This window comes from Cyprinodon tularosa, unplaced genomic scaffold, assembly GCF_016077235.1.
Source record: "Cyprinodon tularosa strain WSP-4 unplaced genomic scaffold, ASM1607723v1 ctg469, whole genome shotgun sequence".
Taxonomy (NCBI): Eukaryota; Metazoa; Chordata; class Actinopteri; order Cyprinodontiformes; family Cyprinodontidae; genus Cyprinodon; species Cyprinodon tularosa.
The window spans coordinates 539,945-559,588 of record NW_024039195.1 but is presented as its reverse complement, the minus strand read 5'-3'; the positions used below and the strand labels follow the sequence as shown (position 1 = coordinate 559,588).

The following is a 19,644-nucleotide window of genomic DNA, read 5'->3' as shown; positions in this document are numbered from 1 at the left end:
AAGACGTTTCGCTTCCCATCCAGGAAGCTTTTTCCAATTCAAAATGTCAGAAATGGCGTTGAGTTCGAGGTTTTATACAGTAGCCCAACAAAGCCTTTAGAAAACATGCAAAGTGAAACTGATGAAGGGGTCCACCCCTTTGGAATGGGGGTCATTTGGCTTCTTTTGTTAGCCAGCAATGCCCTATACACTGCAAAATGATCTAGAAATAATTAAAAAATTCTTAAATTAACTGCATTTATCCTTCATTTGAGTAGGTAAAATAGATGATCTGCCAATGGTATGAGTATATTTACTCTTAAAATAAGATAATTAGATAATATGCACTTGAAATAAGTGCAATAAAATGTTCTTTTCTTCTTATTTTAAATGTAAATTGTCTTGTTTCAATGACTTCCTCAATTCAAGAACAAATGCACTTATTTCAAGAAAAAAAATCATTTGTTTAGATTTTTTTTTTTTTTTGCAGTTTACCTGTCTATGTCTCTGAAAGGCGGGTCATTAAAGGGAATTGTTGGCCTGGCTGAACAGGCGAGGTCTTCTGTTCCCACGGGAACAGAATCTTGAATCAATGGTCTTCACCATTGTAATTCACCAGAGCTATAGTGAAACTGACAATGCCCACGTGCATGGCAGCTGGATGTTGGAATACATCGAGTAAAATGGAAATAAAATAAGTTATTCCCCCTTTACGTTTCCTGATCCTCCATGGACGGGTTCATCGATGGATTGCCAACTTGAAGAGGGAGGATTTGCCATCGAACTTCTGACCAGAGAAAAAACCCGTAATATGTAGCCAACATTTGGAAGAAGAATGTTTTCAAGATGACTTGGATAATAGCGCGTTGTGACAAACACCAGATACAGCACTGGGACTTGATCAACAGCCGATACCGCTCCGTGACGTCACAAACCAGTAGGTGGCAGTAGTGTTCTTTGACAAAGCACATTCAGATGAAAATTACTCTTATTAAAAACATCATTTATTGAACAGAATGTAAGAATTTTATTTAAATTAATTTCAGATATTTGTATTCTGAATGTGACTGGACTTTTCCTTTAAAGGAACCAGAGCTGGGAAGGTAGATCCCTATTGAGTCTGAGCAAAACGTCCTGGTGCCATCGTAGGTTCTGTTTGAGTCCAAACGGAGCCCATGGACGCCTCTGCATCTGGGAAAGGAGTCACACAGACTGACCAACCAATCAGAATTAGGGTCACCAGTCTTTCTCTGCAGCTGTGTCGACGCCATCATGACTGAGAATTTTTCATAATTTCTGGATTACGGTTTGATTATTCTAAAAGTTCACTAGCTCTTCTAGGACCATTCCAGATGTCTCCACTTTGAGACATCAAGTCAAGACGGGACATCAAGACGGGACATCAAGTCAAAGGTTTCTGGGTCAGAAGCCTTCTGTCAAGACACCCCAAAGGACTCATGTAAACTTTCAGCTTTTCTTCTCAACAAATTCCAAACCATGAGAAGGACGATAGAAGAAAATTACTTGGATCAAGTTTTGGTTGTTCTTCCTGTAGGACAGAGGTCCCAGATAAGCAGACCGTGGTCTGGATATGGACCCACCTGCTGGCTAATCCGGACCCAACCTGATTTAAAACATTTATAAATTACCGCATGTTGTCCAATGACAGTGTCTAATTTCACTTTTGCCACTTCACCTGTTAATACGGTAAAAAAAGAGAGCAGAGAAAGTGTGGACTGCTGGAAGAACTGTGGTGAACTGGTGAAAGAAAAGTGAAATGGTGCTCGAAGATGATCCTGAACGTTTAGAGGATGTTTGGCTCATCCTGCTGCTGTGAAGCAGGATTCTCCACCATGAACAGAATCAACAATAAATATGGATCCAGGCTCAAAATGAGCTCCTTGATATGCGCTTTAGAATGGCTTAGTCTCCATTCAAACCAGGTTTAAAGCCTTGCAGGGCAGCATAAAGCCCACTGCCAACATTAAGACGGAAAAAAGAAAGAAAAACGGTCAGTTCAGGTATTTTATAAAAAAAAAAAAAAAGGGAGACAATTGTCTATATGCCAAACTGAAAGATTTTTTTTTCTTTACTTCAAAAACGATTTAGATTTTAAAATGGAAAAATTTTCTATTTTCTTATTTAAATATTCACTGTGTAACATGGATGCATAAACACCTCATTTTATTTCAGTGTTAAATTCTGTTTAAAGTAACAGATTATAATTAAAAATGTCTCCGGACCTTTACAGGTTGATTATTTTCTTTATTCGGACACCGCTGATTTTTAATTGGTTACCCCTGCATTGATGGAGATTCTAATCTCCCCAGTCTACATAAAACCGTTCTCACTCAAACCCACCTGCTGCCAGGCTGAGTCAGCTCTGCGCTGGTGGCAGCATGCTTAGAAACCTATCACCCATTTTGGTGCAAGGACAGGAAGGTTGCAGCTTTTCTGAGGTGGTAAGTAACTGCTGCTTGCTTAGGAGGAGATGAAGAAGGAGACAGCGAGGAAGCAGCTTAATGTCGTTTTAAGGTCTCAAAGAGTGAAGCGACACTGAGGGATGTCTCAAAGACAGTTTTATTATGCCTGCACAATTTTGCCATACTCAAGCTTTCAGTCATTTGCTTGGATACATACAAAACTACAAAAAAAGTATTTCTAATAGTGTGTTTCTGAAAAATCTCCATAAAACCTCCTGATGCGTCTTATTAAAACACAGACTGGGAGCGGATCACAGATCAGACGCGGCTCCTCTACCTTCAGCCAATCAGGGGGAATAAATTAAACGTCACAGTTTGATGCAGCAGAATCCAAACATCTCATGTGAAATCCAGAAGGTTCTACAAGACGTGGAGTTGTTGCTGAAAATCTGTTTTATCTTCAGGACACCGACTGGAATCCATCAAGATAGAGACGTGCGGATGATGAAGGTCACATCCCAAACTCTTCGTCTGCAGAGCTCAGGACGTGATGTTCATAGAGGAGAACGTCCCCTGATGTTCCTCACAGACCCAATGAAGGAGGAGGAGTTCCAGCTGCTTGGACTTCCTTCAGCAGTTAGAAGATGGTTGCAAAGTCTTCTGCACCCAGAACATCTAGATTTGCTGAATACAAACAATGGTTATGCAGAGAAGATGTAGAGATCTGCATTGAGCTGAAGTATATAGAAAATAGCTTCACATTTTCTGCTTCGAGGCCTTTAAAATCGTCCCCATGTGGCCTCAGATGTTCACCTTTTAAGATTCTTACAACAGAATGTTCCTGATCAGGTCCAAACCCTGCAGAGATGGACCTAATCAGGAAGGTTCCTGCTGCAAAACAAACGAAAGTTTGTGGAAACGTCTGTTGGAAGATTTCTCATCCTGGATCATCTCTATAGCAGCTGTTCAAGCAGTTTGAGTGAAGTACTTGAGGGGAGCAACGGCCGTCACATCCCATGGAGAACAGGTAAGGACAGGAGAAACATGAGGAACCTTTCCTCCTCTGTGAGGAAAAGTCTTCAGTGCATCGTAGAAGATGAGGAGTCACCGTGTGGAGATGAAGCTGAGCTTGTTTAGGGGACAGTGACGTGGAAAGGACTTCCTGGTATGTTCTCATCCCCCCACTTCACGATGAGGATGTAGCTGCCCTGTTCCTTCACCGTGTACGTCACGTTGTACATCCTGTTGCCCATGTGTTTGACATAGACTTCCTCACAGGGTGTCTTTGGCCCGTGGACGCCCACCATCAACATGTTGGTGCCTGCAGCACACAGAAAAGATCAGAGGTTTCCAGGCAACATCGGGAGACTCCTTCCTTCACCTCGTTTCTCACCTGCTTTGCTGCAGTCCACTGTGAAGGTGTTCTTCTGACCGATGAAGGCTTTAGACAGACCAGCGCCGCGGGAGATGACTTTACTGGCGTCTGAGGAGAATTTGGGGAAGGAAGCGAAGGCCCCGCCCATCGCTGATGTTTTGGTGACGGTTTCCACGAGAACAGAAGACGTCTCATGGAGATTGTGACCTCCTGACAGGCGTGGTCCTGGAGGGAGAGAAAAAGCTTTTCACTGAAGGATGGCAGAGATCCTACTGCAGAAGAATTTAATCCATTCTAATGCTGGAAACACTTTGAGTCTAAAAGCAAAGCAGCGCGGGGTGTGATGTTACGGCTGCCAGAGGCTGCAAATATGAAACTAATACACAAACATGTAAAGGCAAAGCAATGCAATGGAGAAAGAAAATAAATAGATTCTAAACACACATTTAAAAACATGTGCAAAGGGAATATACTTCAAGTAGCAGAAACAACTACAAGTTAAGGAAAGCTGCAAACTAGCTACATATAAAAAAAGGGCTCCAGACCACTAGGGGGAGACGATAAGCATGTCACTTTAATGCTATCTGTTATTCTCAAAGGTTGGTCAGACTTTCAATATTTTTAAAAAAATACATCAAATTGTATCTCCTAGCTCCTGTTGCCTGTTAAAACTTCTACTTCTTGTTCCTGGCTCCAGTTCCTACTTCCTCTTCCTAGCTCCAGTTCATAGTTCTGGTTCCTCTTCCAGTTCCTACTTCATATTCCTAGCTCCAGTTCATAGTTCTGGTTCCTCTTCCAGTTCCTACTTCCTCTTCCTAGCTCCAGTTCCTAGTTTTGGTTCTTCGTTCCAGTTCCTAATTCCTATTCATAGCTCCAGTTCCTACTTCCTGTTCCCAGTTCCAGTTTCTACTTCCTGTTCAAACCTGCAGTTCCTACTTCCTGTTCCTAGCCTCAGTTGCTACTTCAGGTTCTTCGTTCCAGTTCCTACTTCCTACTCATAGGTCCAGTTCCTACTTCCTATGCCTAGCCTCAGTTGCTACTTCCGGTTCGCTTTTCCAGTTACTACTTCCTGTTCACAGCTCCAGTTCCTACCTCATTTTCCTAGCCTCAGTTCCTACTTCCTGTTCTTAGCTCCAGTTCCTATGTTCTGTTTCTTGCCTCAGTTCTATTTCCTGTTCCTAGCTCCAGTACCTACTTCCTGTTCATAGCTTTAGTTCCTATCTTCTGTTCCTAGCCTCAGTTCCTACTTCCTGTTCCTGGCTCCAGTTCTTACTTCCTGTTCATTGCTCCAGTTCCTACTTCCTGTTCATAGCTCCAGTTTCTACCTTCTGTTCCTAGCCTCAGTTCCTACTTCCTGTTCCTGGTTCCAGTTCCTACTTCCTGTTAGTAGCTCCAGTTTCTACTGCCCAATCCCAAACCGGCCCCTAAACACTAACCCTGAGCACTAACCCTCCATGTGCGCGTTCCCCTTGGAGGGTCCACCACATCAAGCACCGTCCCAAACCAAGTAGTGGGTAGGGCAAGTTCAGTCCTTAAGTAGCAATTCATTTTCCAAAATCATACAGCCCTACTTCGCAGTGTTTGTGTGGTTGTTTGCTTTTGTTTTCCCAGTTTGATAGATGATGGCATCTTGAAGAGCTGGAGCTCTCTGGTCATATTTGACAAACATTCAGCAGGTTAGAGCAGGTGAGTTTGGCAGTTCTATTCTGCCTATTCAGAGTGTGGCTTTCCAGAACCCGTGTTCTGGGGGTAATGTGGTAACATAGAAGAACACAGTAATGGGGTGGATATGCCCTGAGGAACGCCATTATCTTCAGTCTGAAGCAACAGAAAGTATAACATCAGGCTTCTGTCCAGTCCAGGAGGCGGTGATACCCTGAACCAGGGAGTTCCTCCAAGAAGAGAACCGTTTTGAACCAATTTCTGATCAGCACCACCTCTGAGCCCAGAACACTGACCCACCTGACACTTTGGCTTTGAAGGGGCTGCCTACAATGTGCTGTGGTCCTCCGTACTTGATGGAGATCAGGTAGCTCCCTGGAGCCATAGGGGTGTAAGAGACTTTGTAGCCCTCAGGACACTCCTGGCAGTCCATCTTCACCTTTGATGGCCCATCGATGGTCACAGATAGAGCTCCAGCTCCGGCATTACAGGTGTTGACCATAAACTCTGACGCCACGCCTGAACAAACACACATGGGATCATCAAATGGTCTTTAAATCTCCTGATGGTTAAAGCAGAAAACCTGAACGCTGTTTGTACCTGTGGTTCCTCCTTCCAGTCCTGGTCCAAAGGCAGACACAAGTCCTGGATCTCCAACCTGCCCCGGTTCTCCCACTCGGATCTTGAAGGGACTGCCGGGTACATGGCTGCCGTTGAAGCGAACGTCTATAGAGTGAACGCCGTTCTCCTTGGGGATGAACCTGATGGCGTGCCGATCTGCTGGAAAACAAAGAAAGTTTATGAGAAGTTATGGCAGACTGAAATCCAGTTATTCTTCCTGGTGCTCTGGGTTCTGCTCGGAGCTGTCAGGTCTTACCGCTGTCCAGCTCAGTGATGCAGCATTCCTCTGTGGCCCCCAATGGTGAGTGGATCTTAGCATCTATGAGGCCTCTGGCTCCATTCAGCTGGACAGCAAAGGAGGCCTCCTGACCCACCTTCAGCCCCATCTCCTAATAAAGAAAATATGTTACTATCCAGACTGAGAAGATAGACGTCTGCTTCCACGAGGACTCGGATCTCCTCACCTGAAGGCTGGTGATGGTGAGGTGGCGGGCGTCATCTGACAGGCTAGCCACAGGGACAATGAAAGGAGAGTCTGGGATGTGTTCATCGTTAAACTTGATGGAAACCTCATAATCACCTGTAGGTTTCAAACAGAACTTTATTCAGTGTTCTTGCATGATTCCTGAAGGATTTGTTCTCTCTAAGCTGCTTCTACCATAAATTATGTATTTAAAAACATACAACAGATTGTGACACAGCTGAACTACAGACGGTAAATCTGTGTTTAGATCTTACCAGGCTCCTGGACCACGTAGGAGACTCCACAGGAACCGTCTTTCCGGTCCTCAAAGGAGATCTCAGCTTTACTGGGTCCTTCCACAGCAATCGACAGACCTCCAGCTCCAGCCTCTCTGGTCCAAATACTGAACTCAGCTGCAGGGAAACACTAGATATCAACACATGGTACAGTCCGCACTTCACCAGAATCCACAGGATACTTTAGCAGATCTTAAGGTTCACCAGAACTTATAGGACACATTCTAATAACTTCAGGTTTCTTTCTGGAACCTAGAGGCTAGTTTTCCAGAACTTCCCTCAAGTTATATTTTTACACAACCGTGATGGTGGGGGGTAGTTTGTAGGACTGGCCGGTGTCATCAGGTCCTTTCTTAAAGGAGAAGTCCGGCCATATTTAGAATTCAAACTTCTGAAAGTAGTTTAATTATGAAATTATTACATACTGTTTAATAAATAAGTGTTTTAATTAAGAGTAAAATTCATGTGAATGTGCTTTACTGGAGGCATCCCTGTTTGTCAAAGAATACTACTGCCACCTACTGGTTTGTGACGTCACGGTGCGGTATCGACTGTTGATCAAGTCCCAGTGCTGTATCTGGTTTTTGTCACACTATTATCCAAGTCATCTTGAAAACATTCTTCTTCCAAATGTTGGCTACATATTACGGGTTTTTTCTCTGGCCAGAAGTTCGATGGTAAATCCTCCCTCTTCAAGTTGGCAATCTAACGACCAACCCGTCCGTGGAGGATCAGGAATCAGAAAGGTGGAATAACTCATTTTTTTTACTTTTACCCGATGTATTCCAGCATCCAGCTGCCATGCACGTGGGCATTGTCAGTTTCACTATAGCTCTGGTGAATTACAATGGTGAAGTCCTCTGGAAATCTTCAATAATTGTTGTTGATTGCAAATGTGTCTAGTAGTTCCCACTGATTTTGCTTGTAAAGCGGGGAGAATGGCGCTAGGCTTACCGCACCGTGACGTCACTGCTGGAAGATGGCAGGAGGGAGGGGTTACTATATTTGGGCAAAAATGGCCGCTCCCAGACTCAGTGATCACAATGAATTTTTATTTTTTTACTGATTAACACTACAAGTACAAGTACAAATAAAGATCCATTGGTTATTCCTTGCTGACCTGACTTCTCCTTTATTGTCTGTATTTGTTATAATTGGGTTGCCTCTCATGTTTTTGAAATTTTTTCTTATCTCTTTCCCCTAATGACGCATTTTGAGTTACCAACGTTACGATCTGAATAAATCTCGAGGGGGAACCTAAAACACTTTAGGTTCAGTTGGTAAACTGGAAGGTGAGGGCACTGTGAGTCTTAGGACTGCGTCTTGCAGGTTCCAGAAAATAAACCTGAAGCGTCCCAGAAAAATCCTCGGTGACCGTCAGAAAGCAGCCAGAAAGTTAGAAAAGGGACCTTTAGATTCCAGAAAAGTGATTTTCAAGATAAGAGAGAAAAGGTAAAAATGTCTGTCCTGCCTACCGGGTAGCCCTGCCACTCCACGGTCCAGCCCGGTTCCTCCTGCTCGCACCTTATGGGCCCCTCCCTCACCCAGGGGCCCCACAGTAAACTGGAAGGGGCTCCCCGGCACATGTTGGCCCCGGTATTTAACATTGACAGTGTGAGGTCCCATTTCCTGGGGGACAAAGCGGACACTGTAGGTGCTGTCCTCCCCTTTGATGATCTCTGCGTCCTCCGTCTTCCCTCCGGGACTCGTCACCTGAGCCGTCATCTCCTGGTTACCGGCCTCACCTGAGGGAGGGAGGAGATAAAAGATCGGTTTACTAATCAGAGAAACTCAGAGACAAACTAGAAATCTTCTGCTGCTTGGTTGCAGGTTTGGGGAACCTTTGATGAAGTTCTTGGAACGTTTTTTTTTGTTTTTGTGCTGCCGAGCCAACAGGCAGGAGTCCCTCAGTGCTCAGTGCTTGGTCCCCTTTGTTTTTTTGAAACTACATCTATTTAGCACCTTTGGCACACCTGTATTATTATGCTCCATTAACACATTCATTTTAATGTGATGGATTTGTATAATATGTTATATTACTTGATTTATAGACTTCATAATGACTATTCAATGTGATGTGCCTATTTTTTACCAAAAGTTAAAGTAATCTACTTATGCTATGAAACAGTAGGATTGTCAAAGTAATGAATTTATCTTTATTTTAAAAGTCTTAAGTCCCCTTGAAAATGAGAACATCATCGTTGTTCAATGCTATAGCGCACAGATTGTTTACATTGCGACCGGTCTAACTAGGGAGTACCAATATGGCGGCCGGTGGCTTCACTCCACCCCGAACTACCAACAGGCAATCAGTAATCCAGTGAATAAATAGAAATCAGTGGTCCACACTGCTTTGTTTAAAGACAAACCAGTGAGTTTCTGGTTCTGGTACCAGCATTGTTGTGCATGAATGTGTCCAATGAACGCCGTTCACTGAATATATTCATATTTTTTAGTGAACGGATCAGTTTTAAAGTAATGAACGTGAACGAGAGTGAAGTTCACTCTAAGAATAATAAGCAACACAGACATCTCATATTTGCGTTTAATTGTTAACGATGCTTTTCATTGGATAACGTCAGGCTTTACCGAACTTACGCCAACAGCATGACAGATCAGCATGTCTACTGCTAGTACCAGTCTGCATGATTCAGACTCATCTGCTGGTATTTCTGATATTAGGTACAACACGTGATAAAGGTTCAGGATATGGCGACAGTTCCATAAATAGTCCACGAAGATACAATTATGTAATTCTCAGTAGTATATGATCACACATCACTCATGGAAAAATAGTGACAGCTCACCTTCAATGGAACCATTGGTGACCGCACACAACCACATGTTACAGACATCCCAAGTTCCAAAAACTCATTTCAGGGAGATGCTTAACGAAACCCCGACCACGGGCCCACGACCTCTTAGGGGCCCCATCACTGACACCTGGTGGGTCCCCTACGCAATTGTAGACTAGGACGTTTCTTTGCAGATGTAATGGTGCGAAAAATTCTGAAGTGACTGATCGGACCGTATTTATACCGCAACACATGGCAGGTTTCAGCATGATGGTGAGACGTTTAAACACGACACCAATAGCAAAGCAGACAGTGGTACTTTTGATTACTACGTTAATAACTGTGTTTAGTTCATTAGACGGTTGGTAAAAAATACACTCATATAATATGTTTCAAACCACAATAAAGATTTTAAAAGAATTATGTATTTGAGTCTTTTATTTTTTACACTACAACTTGGAATTATGGGTTATGAGTTATGATGAACTGACTGAACATATTACGTATGTAACGTGTGTGCAGCGTGCAAGACGTCACATCACGTTAGACTAAAAGCAGAACGTAGATTAAACCATAACCATTACGTACAATGTGTTAGCGACAATGGATACCAAAAAGAGATACTTAAGCGGATTCCAGAAAAGAAAGAACCGAAGAGGCAGAGGTGGACGTTGCTGCTACTACCAGTCCAGTGATTAAAGATTGCGACCAAAAGAACACCCAGATAATGTTGCTTACGGGCCAATTGTTCGTTACAGCACTGAGCTGAAGGATCAATGGATGGATCTGAAATTAAGCTGACACTGAGGTCAAAGGTCACAAAGTGATGCTTTAAGTTAAATAAAAACATGAGAACAGATTTCTGACAGTGGATAATTTAACAGCTGAGCCCCAGCAGCAACAGAAAGGGTGAGAAGCTTCCAGAACACACACCGTCCTGCAGTGGCGGTCGGCTTCCCGCCGGCATCCCACTGAAACCGCTCAGACTCTCTCGTCCCAGAAAATCTCCAAACACATCCCTGAAGGGATCTCCTCCGACCTGGGTGCTCTCCTCCACCCGGACTTCTCTTTTGGTCTCCCCGGCTCGGGTTTTGCTGATCTCGGTCCGCTCGGTCCGGGTGTAGGTGTGGCTGCTGCGGGTGAACGTCCGGGTCAGACGTTCCTGAGCTGAAACCATCTGAAACCAGTTTCCTACGACCAGGAGGAGACGCAAACAGGTAGGAAGAGAAGGAGAGGATCAGGAGGAACCAGATGCAGATGAGGAAGCAGGAAACAGGACGAATGGAGGAAGAACAGCGAAGGAGAACCTGAAGACCCTTCTCACCTGGTATCTTCAGGTTGAGGTCGCAGGTGCTGCCGACTGTGGCAATGGATGGGGCCTGGCGCTTCCTGGTGATGCTCTCCTTCATCCGGCCTTCGCCGAATATTTTGACGGTAAATGGACTTCCTGTTTGCAAACATTACAGAAAAGAGATTAAAACAAATAGAGACATCAATTCTGTAACATTTAATTTTTGTGTCTGCCTGCAGGGGGCACTGTTGCTTTGACCAAATGCAGCAGCTAAGAGATTCCAAAAAAGGAAGCTTAATCTGTGATTTTTTCCAATTGTTTTTCTTGTTTTTTTTTTTTTTTTAACCAATTTAAGTTCCTTTGAAATTGTTAATAGTTGGTCTGTATAATAAAATCTTTAAAAAAAAAAATTGTGTGTAAAATGTCTAATTTAAGGTTCATAGTTTTTCTGCCATTTTATTTAAATAAGCTCAAGCAGATATTGAAAGTGTTTGTGCAAATTGGGCAAAGGTGTGCAAGGGTCATTTTTATTCAAACATAAAAATTTTTTTTGGTTGTAACCGGGCTGGAAGTTATGTGTTCAACCAATCTTTTGGTTAAACCAACTAATCTAATTCCAGCAGTCCTGAGGAGAAGGAACCGGTTTGTACCTGGAACATGTTGGTCAGCAAACTTGATGTTTATGATGTAGTTTCCAGGTTCAGTGGGGCAGTAGGTCACCTTACAGGTCCCATCCTCCACATCCTCACAGTTAATGTCCACTTTGCTGGGGCCCTCGATGGACAGACCCAGACCACCGTAACCTTCCAGACACAAAACAAAAGGGTGAGACTGAGACCCTGGATCTGACTCTGCATAGGTGGTTTGGGTCTTCACCTGCATTCCTGGTGTCCACGATGAACTCGGCAACCTCAAAGGTGTGCCCCTCCACCAGCCCCTGACCGTAAACCTTCACTCTGCTGGCATCTCCAATCTCAGACTGACCCACCATGATCTTAAAGGGACTGTTGGTCACATGTGTCCCACTTTTCTTCACACTCACAACATGTTCACCAACTTCCTTTGGAGTGAAGGAGATTCCTGCAACAATAGATGATCAGACATCAACCATTTATGTCCTGGTCACATGGTGAAACACCTGTAAAAGGTTTCTGTCAGAGATATCCCCCTAAAACCAGACACAGAAGGGGATTTGGTTTGTATGGAGTGAATTTTGTTCCAATATTGTTGCAAATAGAGAACACATTTTGTAATTAGAAATAATAAAAGAAAGATTTGAAGGTATAGTGGAGGATGGTGTTTTTCTGGGTGGATCATTAAAAGAAGTGGTCCTCCTAACTGTCAATCATTCTGGTGATATCATTACGCGAGTCCGTCCTACGTGCTCGTCCCCCATTTTCACTCTGTGAAAGTGCAAAGGGGTCATAGAATGCAAAACCGAGTTTCCATTGGCATAGATGAATAACGATAGTTCAGTGAGTGAAATGGACGTACAGAGAAGTCCAAACCCCATCAACACCTCCTTTCTCTGCAAATCTCACTATTCTAAACTTCCACCTTAAAACGGGCGAATTCAAACAAAGCCCCAAGTGGACGTAAATCTGGGATGTTGCCTTATTTGGTTTTGGCCTGTACTTTTGTAACACCCCCAAATTGACATACAGATCAGCCCACTGCGGGTATGAAGTGTCGACTGCTGGGCCGCTGACTGGACCGGACCTCGGCAGAGAGCCATGAGCCGCCAATCCTCAGCCGGAGGAGGGGGGCTGGGAGCCGGTAATGCAGGCGGGGGGAAGCATGGGGGAGCCTGTGTCCAGGCTACCGCCCCCAGGTCGGGTTTGGTCGCTCCGTCCCCCGCTGGCTCCCTGCCCTCGTCCGCTGGGGCTCCCGGACCAGCCCCGGAACGGACGGCTCAGTTCTGCTGCACTGTAGTCGACCAATCAAAAAAAATAATAATTGACCCCCCCCCAGGTATGAAAAGTAGGACATGTCCGGGAAAAAGAGGACGTCTGGTCACCCTACCATATCAACAATTTGATGTTTCAGTGAGTGAGTGCTTGTTGCTATGATGCGTCTTTGCTCAGCAGCTTTGCTCGTTGTAAACCAACCAATCAGCGCACAGCTCATCTAAATATTCATTATCATACCATAAAAGGAAGAAAACCTGTCGTTTCATACTAGGGCTTTTAACCAGGCTTGCATTAGGGCTCATAGAACAGCAAATATGCCATTTTCAGCCCAGCCAATGTTACACACCCTATTAGAGACATTAAGGACCAGATACCCTATAGAATCATTCTAGGAGCCCTTTAAAGCTAGAATAAGGCTGGAGTTCCACACTTACACAGCCACACATATATGGAGGACCAGATCTACCATATTTAAAAGTAAATACAGAAATAAATAAATACTCAATAAATAAATAAGCATACAATTAATCCCCCATTCACCAAATTAATCTTTTAATTAGCTTCTTTATTTATTTGTCTTTGCAATAATTACGTTATTCATTTATTGTCCTTTATAATCTTCAACTTTATTTATTAATTACTTATTTTTCTAAGTATTTATTTATGTGCTTGTTATAATATTTTTGTCTGTTTTAGTCTACCCTTGTTTTTTTACCCTCTTTATTTCTTCAATGCTATTTACTTCTGCCTGTCTTTTTAACATTTCTGTCTGCTTTTCTGCATCATTATGCAAATGAGGAGGGGTTGTCTTAGAGGGTCACGTTCTCCCCATTGGTTGGTTAGAATTTTACTGCATTGTTCGAGTGTACATGCCACCGGGCACAGTTACAACAAAGATGGCTACCTATGATGAAGTTATCAGTGTGCTGAGGCATATAGCAATGTTGTAAGTATTGACTTTATTATTTTACTCTCAATGAATAAAATCCTGTATAAAATCCGGATTTTATTCAGCTATGGGGTTTTAACAAAATTTTACAATTTACTTAGCTGACACACGTTTTACCATTAATAGTGCTTTTTAACTGACACTTGTTTTACATCAATAATTGATTCTATTGTTTGAATTGTGTAAATAAAGTGTTGGTAAAAGTCATTTTCACTCACTGGTGGTGAGTCTGACATGGTGGAAAAAATAGCAAATCTTTTGGAATGTGAGCTTGTATGACCGACGCAAACAGCAACTTTTAAACAGAGCGTGCACGAGGAGAAATGGGCTCGTGCACGCTTTTGTATAAGTTTAATAGGCATTCCCTCTCTAGAGCGGGTGCAGGGTTGGGTATGTGCAGGTTTTTTCTACGATTCACAAAAATCCTTCACATACCTTTTAAACTTTCCATTTAAAAAAAGTTTTCAAGAATAACTTTATTGTTTTCTCACATTATTTAATATACATATTTTTTCAAAATTGCTTTAACAGATTTTCTATTTCAAATTTCCGGTTTTCAAAAAGAGCTCTATGAATTCTATTCTTTTCAAAATCCTTTTTTTTTGCAGATCACATTGGCTGTTTCTCAATCTGTGAACTTGTGCGTTCTCAGATACTCATGAAACGCCATCATCCTCAGCCCTAGTACTGTTTCATTTCACAAGAACAAGAAGACAGAGAAAGACCTTGGATGTTGTTCCCGCCCCTCCCTCTTTACCCAGCAAGCATCAGAGCAGACTTGTCTGTTCTTGAGATTGACAGCTGTCCCAGCATGCACTGCAGCACCAGCAGCTTTCAATGGAGCGCTCACAGAGCTCAGAGTATTAAGTTAAAAGTTCTCTTTTCAGTTGCCGTTGTTCAATAAAAATAACTTTCAAGATCACTTGAGATGAGAGCATTATACTTGAAGCTTCACTATATTTCCCATTTACTGATTAGTGCATAATTTAAAAAACATTTCCAAAGTTGAGAGGACCGGGGGAAACCAGCGGACCTCCGAGGCTTACAGCAGCTGCAGCAGCCCTCTCTCTGCATAGCCGTGTGTGAAGGACCACTGACTCTGATGGCGAGTTTTTTGTTTTATCTGGTGAAATGTTCATTTGATTTGTTTTTATCTGACTGTGTTCATTATTAATGGACCCATTTTTATGCTGCGTGCACCCGTTCTCCTAGAGTCCACACTTTGCTGTGTTCTTCTTAAGAACATACTTGGTGAGGACACGAGTCTGTACTCGCGTCCTTATGAATTGAGAAACGGATATTGTCTTCACATTGGGGGGCGGGATTTCCTCTGGAGTGAGGATGGAAGACGTATTTCTACAGGGTTTATACAGGAATGAGTAACTCTAATTTAATGCTTTTTAATGCTCTTAGAAATAATTTTAATGCCATGAACAAGTACCCATGATTGTCATTTTATATATTTGATAATTATCCATCAGAATCAGAATCAGAAATACTTTAATAATCCTAACATACATGGAGAGAAAGTCCAAATCAAAACATACCAATGTGTCTGTTGGGGAGCCTCTTTAGAAGACACGGTTCTTCATGACCTGACGGAGCTCTGATGGTGGCCATCAGACTGCCCAGGTCCGTCTCTGTGATCTTTAGGGAAACGTCTGATGCAGTCCCAACGTTGAGCTGGGAGGTCCTCATAGAGTCATCACCTGGACAGGAGACATGCAAGCTTTAATCAGGCTTTGTGCTACATGATTTGTTTGGTGGCTTTAGGATTGCGTCTCTGTTATTCGCAGATGATGTGGTTCTATTGGCTTCATTAAATGATCTACAGCTCTCACTGGAGCGTTTCGCAGCCGAGTGTGAAGCGGCTGGGATGAGGAGCAGTGCTTTAAAATCCGAGACAATGGTCTTGAGGCGGAAAACGGTAGAATGCCTTCTCCGGGTTGGGGAGGATGTACTGCCCCTAGTGGAGGAGTTTAAGTATCTTGGGTTCTTGTTTATGATGGAGTAGGAGATCAATAGACAGATTGGTGCGGTGTCTGCTGTGAAGCGGGCGCTGTACCGGTCTGTTGTGGTGAAGAGAGAGCTGAGCCAAAAAGCAAAGCTCTCGATTTACCTGTCGATCTACGTTCCTACCCTCATCTATGGTCATGAGCTTTGGGTCATAACCGAAAGAACGAGATCCCGGATACAAGCGACTGAAATGAGTTTCCTAGTATGTCTGGGCTCTCGCTTAGAGATCCGGGGAGGACTCAGAGTAGAGCCTCTGCTCCTCCATGTCGAGAGGAACCAGTTGAGGTGGCTCGTGCATCTTGTTAGGACGCCTCCTGGATGCCTCCTTGGTGAGGTGTTCCAGGCACGTCCCACCAGGAGGAGGCCCAGGGGGAGATCCAAGGCCACACTGGAGGGACTATGTTTCTTGGCTGGCCTGGGAGCGCCTTGGGATTCCCCCGGAGAAGTTGGTCCAAGTGGCTGGGGAGAGGGACGTCTGGGCCTCCCTACTGAAGCTGCTACCCCCGCAACCCAACCCCAGGTAAGCGGAAGAGGGAGGATGGATGGATGGATGGATGGATGGATGGATGGATGGATGGATGGATGGATGGATGGATGGATGGATGGATGGATGGATGGTTTTGATTAGGGAAAGAAGAATCTTTAAATCCTCGCAGCTGATAAATAAGTCCAAGTACAGGATAGGTCTGTTTCAGAGATACTGTATCTTGGTGGAGTTTCCATACCGGTGATCTTTGCCATGAACGGGCTGCCAGAAATGTTTTCATCATCAAATCTGACGATGATGCTGTAGTCTCCTGGTGCGGTGGGCAGGTAGGACACCGTGCAAGTCCCATCTTTGTTGTCAGTGCAGCTGATCTCAGCCTTGGATGGACCTTCAACAGCCAGAGACAAGCCCCCTGCAGAGAGAGAGGAAACACTGTGAAACTTCACCTTCAGCTGTTGAAACAAAGCAGGTGAAACTCCCGGGTTTTGGCAGTCTTTGGAATTGATCGTCTGGGAGTGGCAGCGTAGTGGTTAGGGCATAGAGCTTGGAATCCAGAGGTTCTGAGTTCGAGCCCCACTCCCACAGACTGCCACCCTAGGTCTCTGAGGAAGACCTTTAACCCCACACTGCTCCCCGGGCGACCCAAGATGGCAGCCCCCTGCTCCTCAAGCGCATGGGTTAAATGCAGAGGAAAATTTCGCCAATGTGAGATCAATAAAGTTTAATTATTATTATGATTATCCTTATTATTAATTCGAATTCAGTCCGGTCAGAATGTTACCTTCTCCTGCATCTTTGGTGACGATGGTGAAGGTGGCGGGTTTGTCCACCGTGCCGTGGCTCAGACCAGGGCCGTACGCAGTCACATGACCACTGTTGATAGCATCCACAAAGAACTGGAGTGGGCTTCCTGAAACACACACAGTTAAAGGGGATTACTAAGAATCAATGAAGATTTGGAGCCTTTTAAATCGGCTCTGCCGTGTCCTGCTCCATCTTCCCCTTACTTCGGAGCAACCTCAACAAAACCCGAAGCCTGAAGCTCCCAAACCTGACCTCCTCCAATCCATGACCTGCAGAGCACATAAAGGAGCTTTGGAGGAGACCAGAATGAAGCCTCACTTGGTCTTGAAGATGCAGAAACACACAGCCTTTGATTTGGTGAAAGATCGGGCCATGCAGTGATCTTAGCAGCCAAACATCGACCAGAAAACGGCTTGGACAGAAGTCCCAGTAGGAGCCTCAGGAAGCTACATGTAGTCTACATGTGCTGACATAAACAAACTGACTCTTTCTGGTGTGATGAAGTGATAGAGGACTCAGGGTGGACACGTTTAACCACCTTTCCTCAGAGAGGTGGTGTAGAGCTCTGCTATCTACAAGAGCTTGGAGTAGAGCTCCTGATTCTCCATGTTTAAATGTCTCTGCTGAGATTGATATCTAAACTCTTCTGCTTCCCTTTGGATGATCTGCAAACACAGGGAGGGGACCGATCTGCTGACATTTGAACCGACCTGAGAAGGTCTAAAGACCAAGGATCATTAGGACCATGGATTATCCAGCATGGAAGCATCAGAAGTGTCAGATTCCCCCTGAACTCATCATGTTTGCAGATGATGTTGTGTTTATAATGAACAGAGCAGTTACCTGGGATGTGGTTCCCGTCATATTTGATGTCCATCTCGTGCAGTCCTCGTTCAGTCGGCGAGTATTTTACCGTCACCGTCCCGTCCTTGTTGTCAGCGATGTTAGGACAAGCTGTTTGACCCGACGGCATTCGCACCTCACCTAAAGAAAACCAAACACCACCTGAGCTTCTAGCTTATTACAGCAACAGAGATGTTTTATGAAATGAGTCTCAGGGAAAGTCTTTTTATTAGTCATACATTATAGTCAAGAAAATAAGTAAACTGAAATCAAGACTAAAGCTTAAAGAAGCATCTTAATGTCTGAAGGTAATGGGGTTAAAGATTGCATAATTTTACTTAATTATTATTATATCTTTGAAGCTCATTTCTAGAAAATCTGTAAAAGCAACATTAAAGGAAAACCAAACAATAAATGCAAACATGTAATCAGTTTCACCTGATTAAACTAGTCATGTTTCCACTTCCTCTATTATGCATCATTTAATGAATCTTATATCATTCTAATCACATTGCATGGGTTGCATGGATGTTGTTTGTCACTGTTTGGGAGAGGCATAAGTAACTGCTTCTCTGTAGAGTCCAGAACATCTAGTCCAGAACATCTGGAAATTCTAGTTCTTCACCAGTATATGCTTTACAATAGAGGAATAAAATGCTGTACTTTACAGTATCGTATTTTAATGTTTATATTTTTACTCTTCACTATTATGTTATTCTTATACATTTTTCTAAGGTCCACATTTGTGTGACCATTTTTTTTCTATAATCATTTTGCTGCTGTAAACACCAGAATTCGCCCATAGTGGGACAATAAAAGGATTTTCTATTCTATTCTAAATAGATCTAGTCTTCCTGGCTGTGTGTTTCCTGGACGGGGACGCCTTTTACAGTTGCCTTTTGATCTCTGCTTCCTTTGCTTGTCTGCTTCTGTCTCCTTGAACCCCAGTCGGCCTCTGCAGATGGTCGCTCACACTGAGCCTGGTTCTGCTGGAGGTTTCTTCCTGTTAAAAGGGAGTTTTTCCTCTCCACTGTCGCTACAAGCATGCTTAGTGTGAGGGATTGCATTTGAGTCAATGAGTCGATGCAATCAACTGGTTTTCCTTAAATAGAAACCTTGAATCAATTTGATGTATGATCTGGTGAACTGCAAAGTGCCTTGAGATGATATGTGTTGTGAATTGGCGCTATAGAAATAAACTGAATTGTATTCTAAGTTAACCTTAACATGAGAAAAAAAAAACATTTCCACCACATCAGCTTTGCAATAGGACTCATTTACAGCTTAGGCTGAAGATTATAAACAAGGATTTTTTCTTGAGTTGTACCTGTGATCTCTCCTTTCTGTATAGTGAAGGGGATGACCAGACTGAAGGGACGTAACACCGGCTCCATCCGATCTGCAGAGCTGACAGCATCATCTGTTGCCTAAACCAGTGCAAAGTGGAGGAATGTCAATAATAACATAGGGGGAGCTCTGGAAATCGGTCCAGAAATGGAAAGAGGAAGATGAGAGACTGAATGAAATGTTTGCTGACAGTATTAAGCAGCTTTGCTGCTGGGTCCTGTTCCCAGCAGGATCAGACGGTGAGGTGATGAAAATGATTTGGAAGAAAAGTAAGCTTCAGTTATTTCAGCCCAACGAAAGGCTTCCATGCATGCAGCAGCCAGAAGATGATTGGTTAGTGCTGTTATGGACCATGTGGTGACAGCAGCAGATATACAGCAGCT

At 43.6% G+C, this 19,644-nt stretch overlaps 1 protein-coding gene across 12 annotated transcripts in view; it reads right to left on the bottom strand.

Annotated features, from left to right (window-relative positions):
* Positions 1-2,536: 2,536 nt before the first annotated feature.
* LOC119794133 (filamin-C-like) overlaps positions 2,537-19,644 on the bottom strand; it is a 71,021-nt gene continuing 53,913 nt past the window's right edge. For 6 of the 12 annotated variants that reach the window (XM_038301485.1, XM_038301493.1, XM_038301489.1 and 3 more), the window contains 17 exons: positions 19,242-19,341; positions 17,915-18,055; positions 17,049-17,177; positions 16,506-16,679; positions 15,312-15,473; positions 11,782-11,985; positions 11,556-11,708; positions 10,939-11,061; positions 10,548-10,805; positions 8,295-8,564; positions 6,799-6,936; positions 6,525-6,640; positions 6,317-6,449; positions 6,040-6,219; positions 5,740-5,958; positions 3,796-4,002; positions 2,537-3,723 (listed from right to left, as the gene is read on the bottom strand). In XM_038301485.1, the coding sequence (XP_038157413.1) occupies positions 3,536-3,723; positions 3,796-4,002; positions 5,740-5,958; positions 6,040-6,219; positions 6,317-6,449; positions 6,525-6,640; positions 6,799-6,936; positions 8,295-8,564; positions 10,548-10,805; positions 10,939-11,061; positions 11,556-11,708; positions 11,782-11,985; positions 15,312-15,473; positions 16,506-16,679; positions 17,049-17,177; positions 17,915-18,055; positions 19,242-19,341 (2,895 nt within the window). In that variant the 3' untranslated portion in view covers positions 2,537-3,535. The remainder of the gene's footprint in view (positions 3,724-3,795; positions 4,003-5,739; positions 5,959-6,039; positions 6,220-6,316; positions 6,450-6,524; positions 6,641-6,798; positions 6,937-8,294; positions 8,565-10,547; positions 10,806-10,938; positions 11,062-11,555; positions 11,709-11,781; positions 11,986-15,311; positions 15,474-16,505; positions 16,680-17,048; positions 17,178-17,914; positions 18,056-19,241; positions 19,342-19,644) is intronic. The other 6 variants (XM_038301488.1, XM_038301490.1, XM_038301492.1 and 3 more) reach the window with 1 other exon arrangement.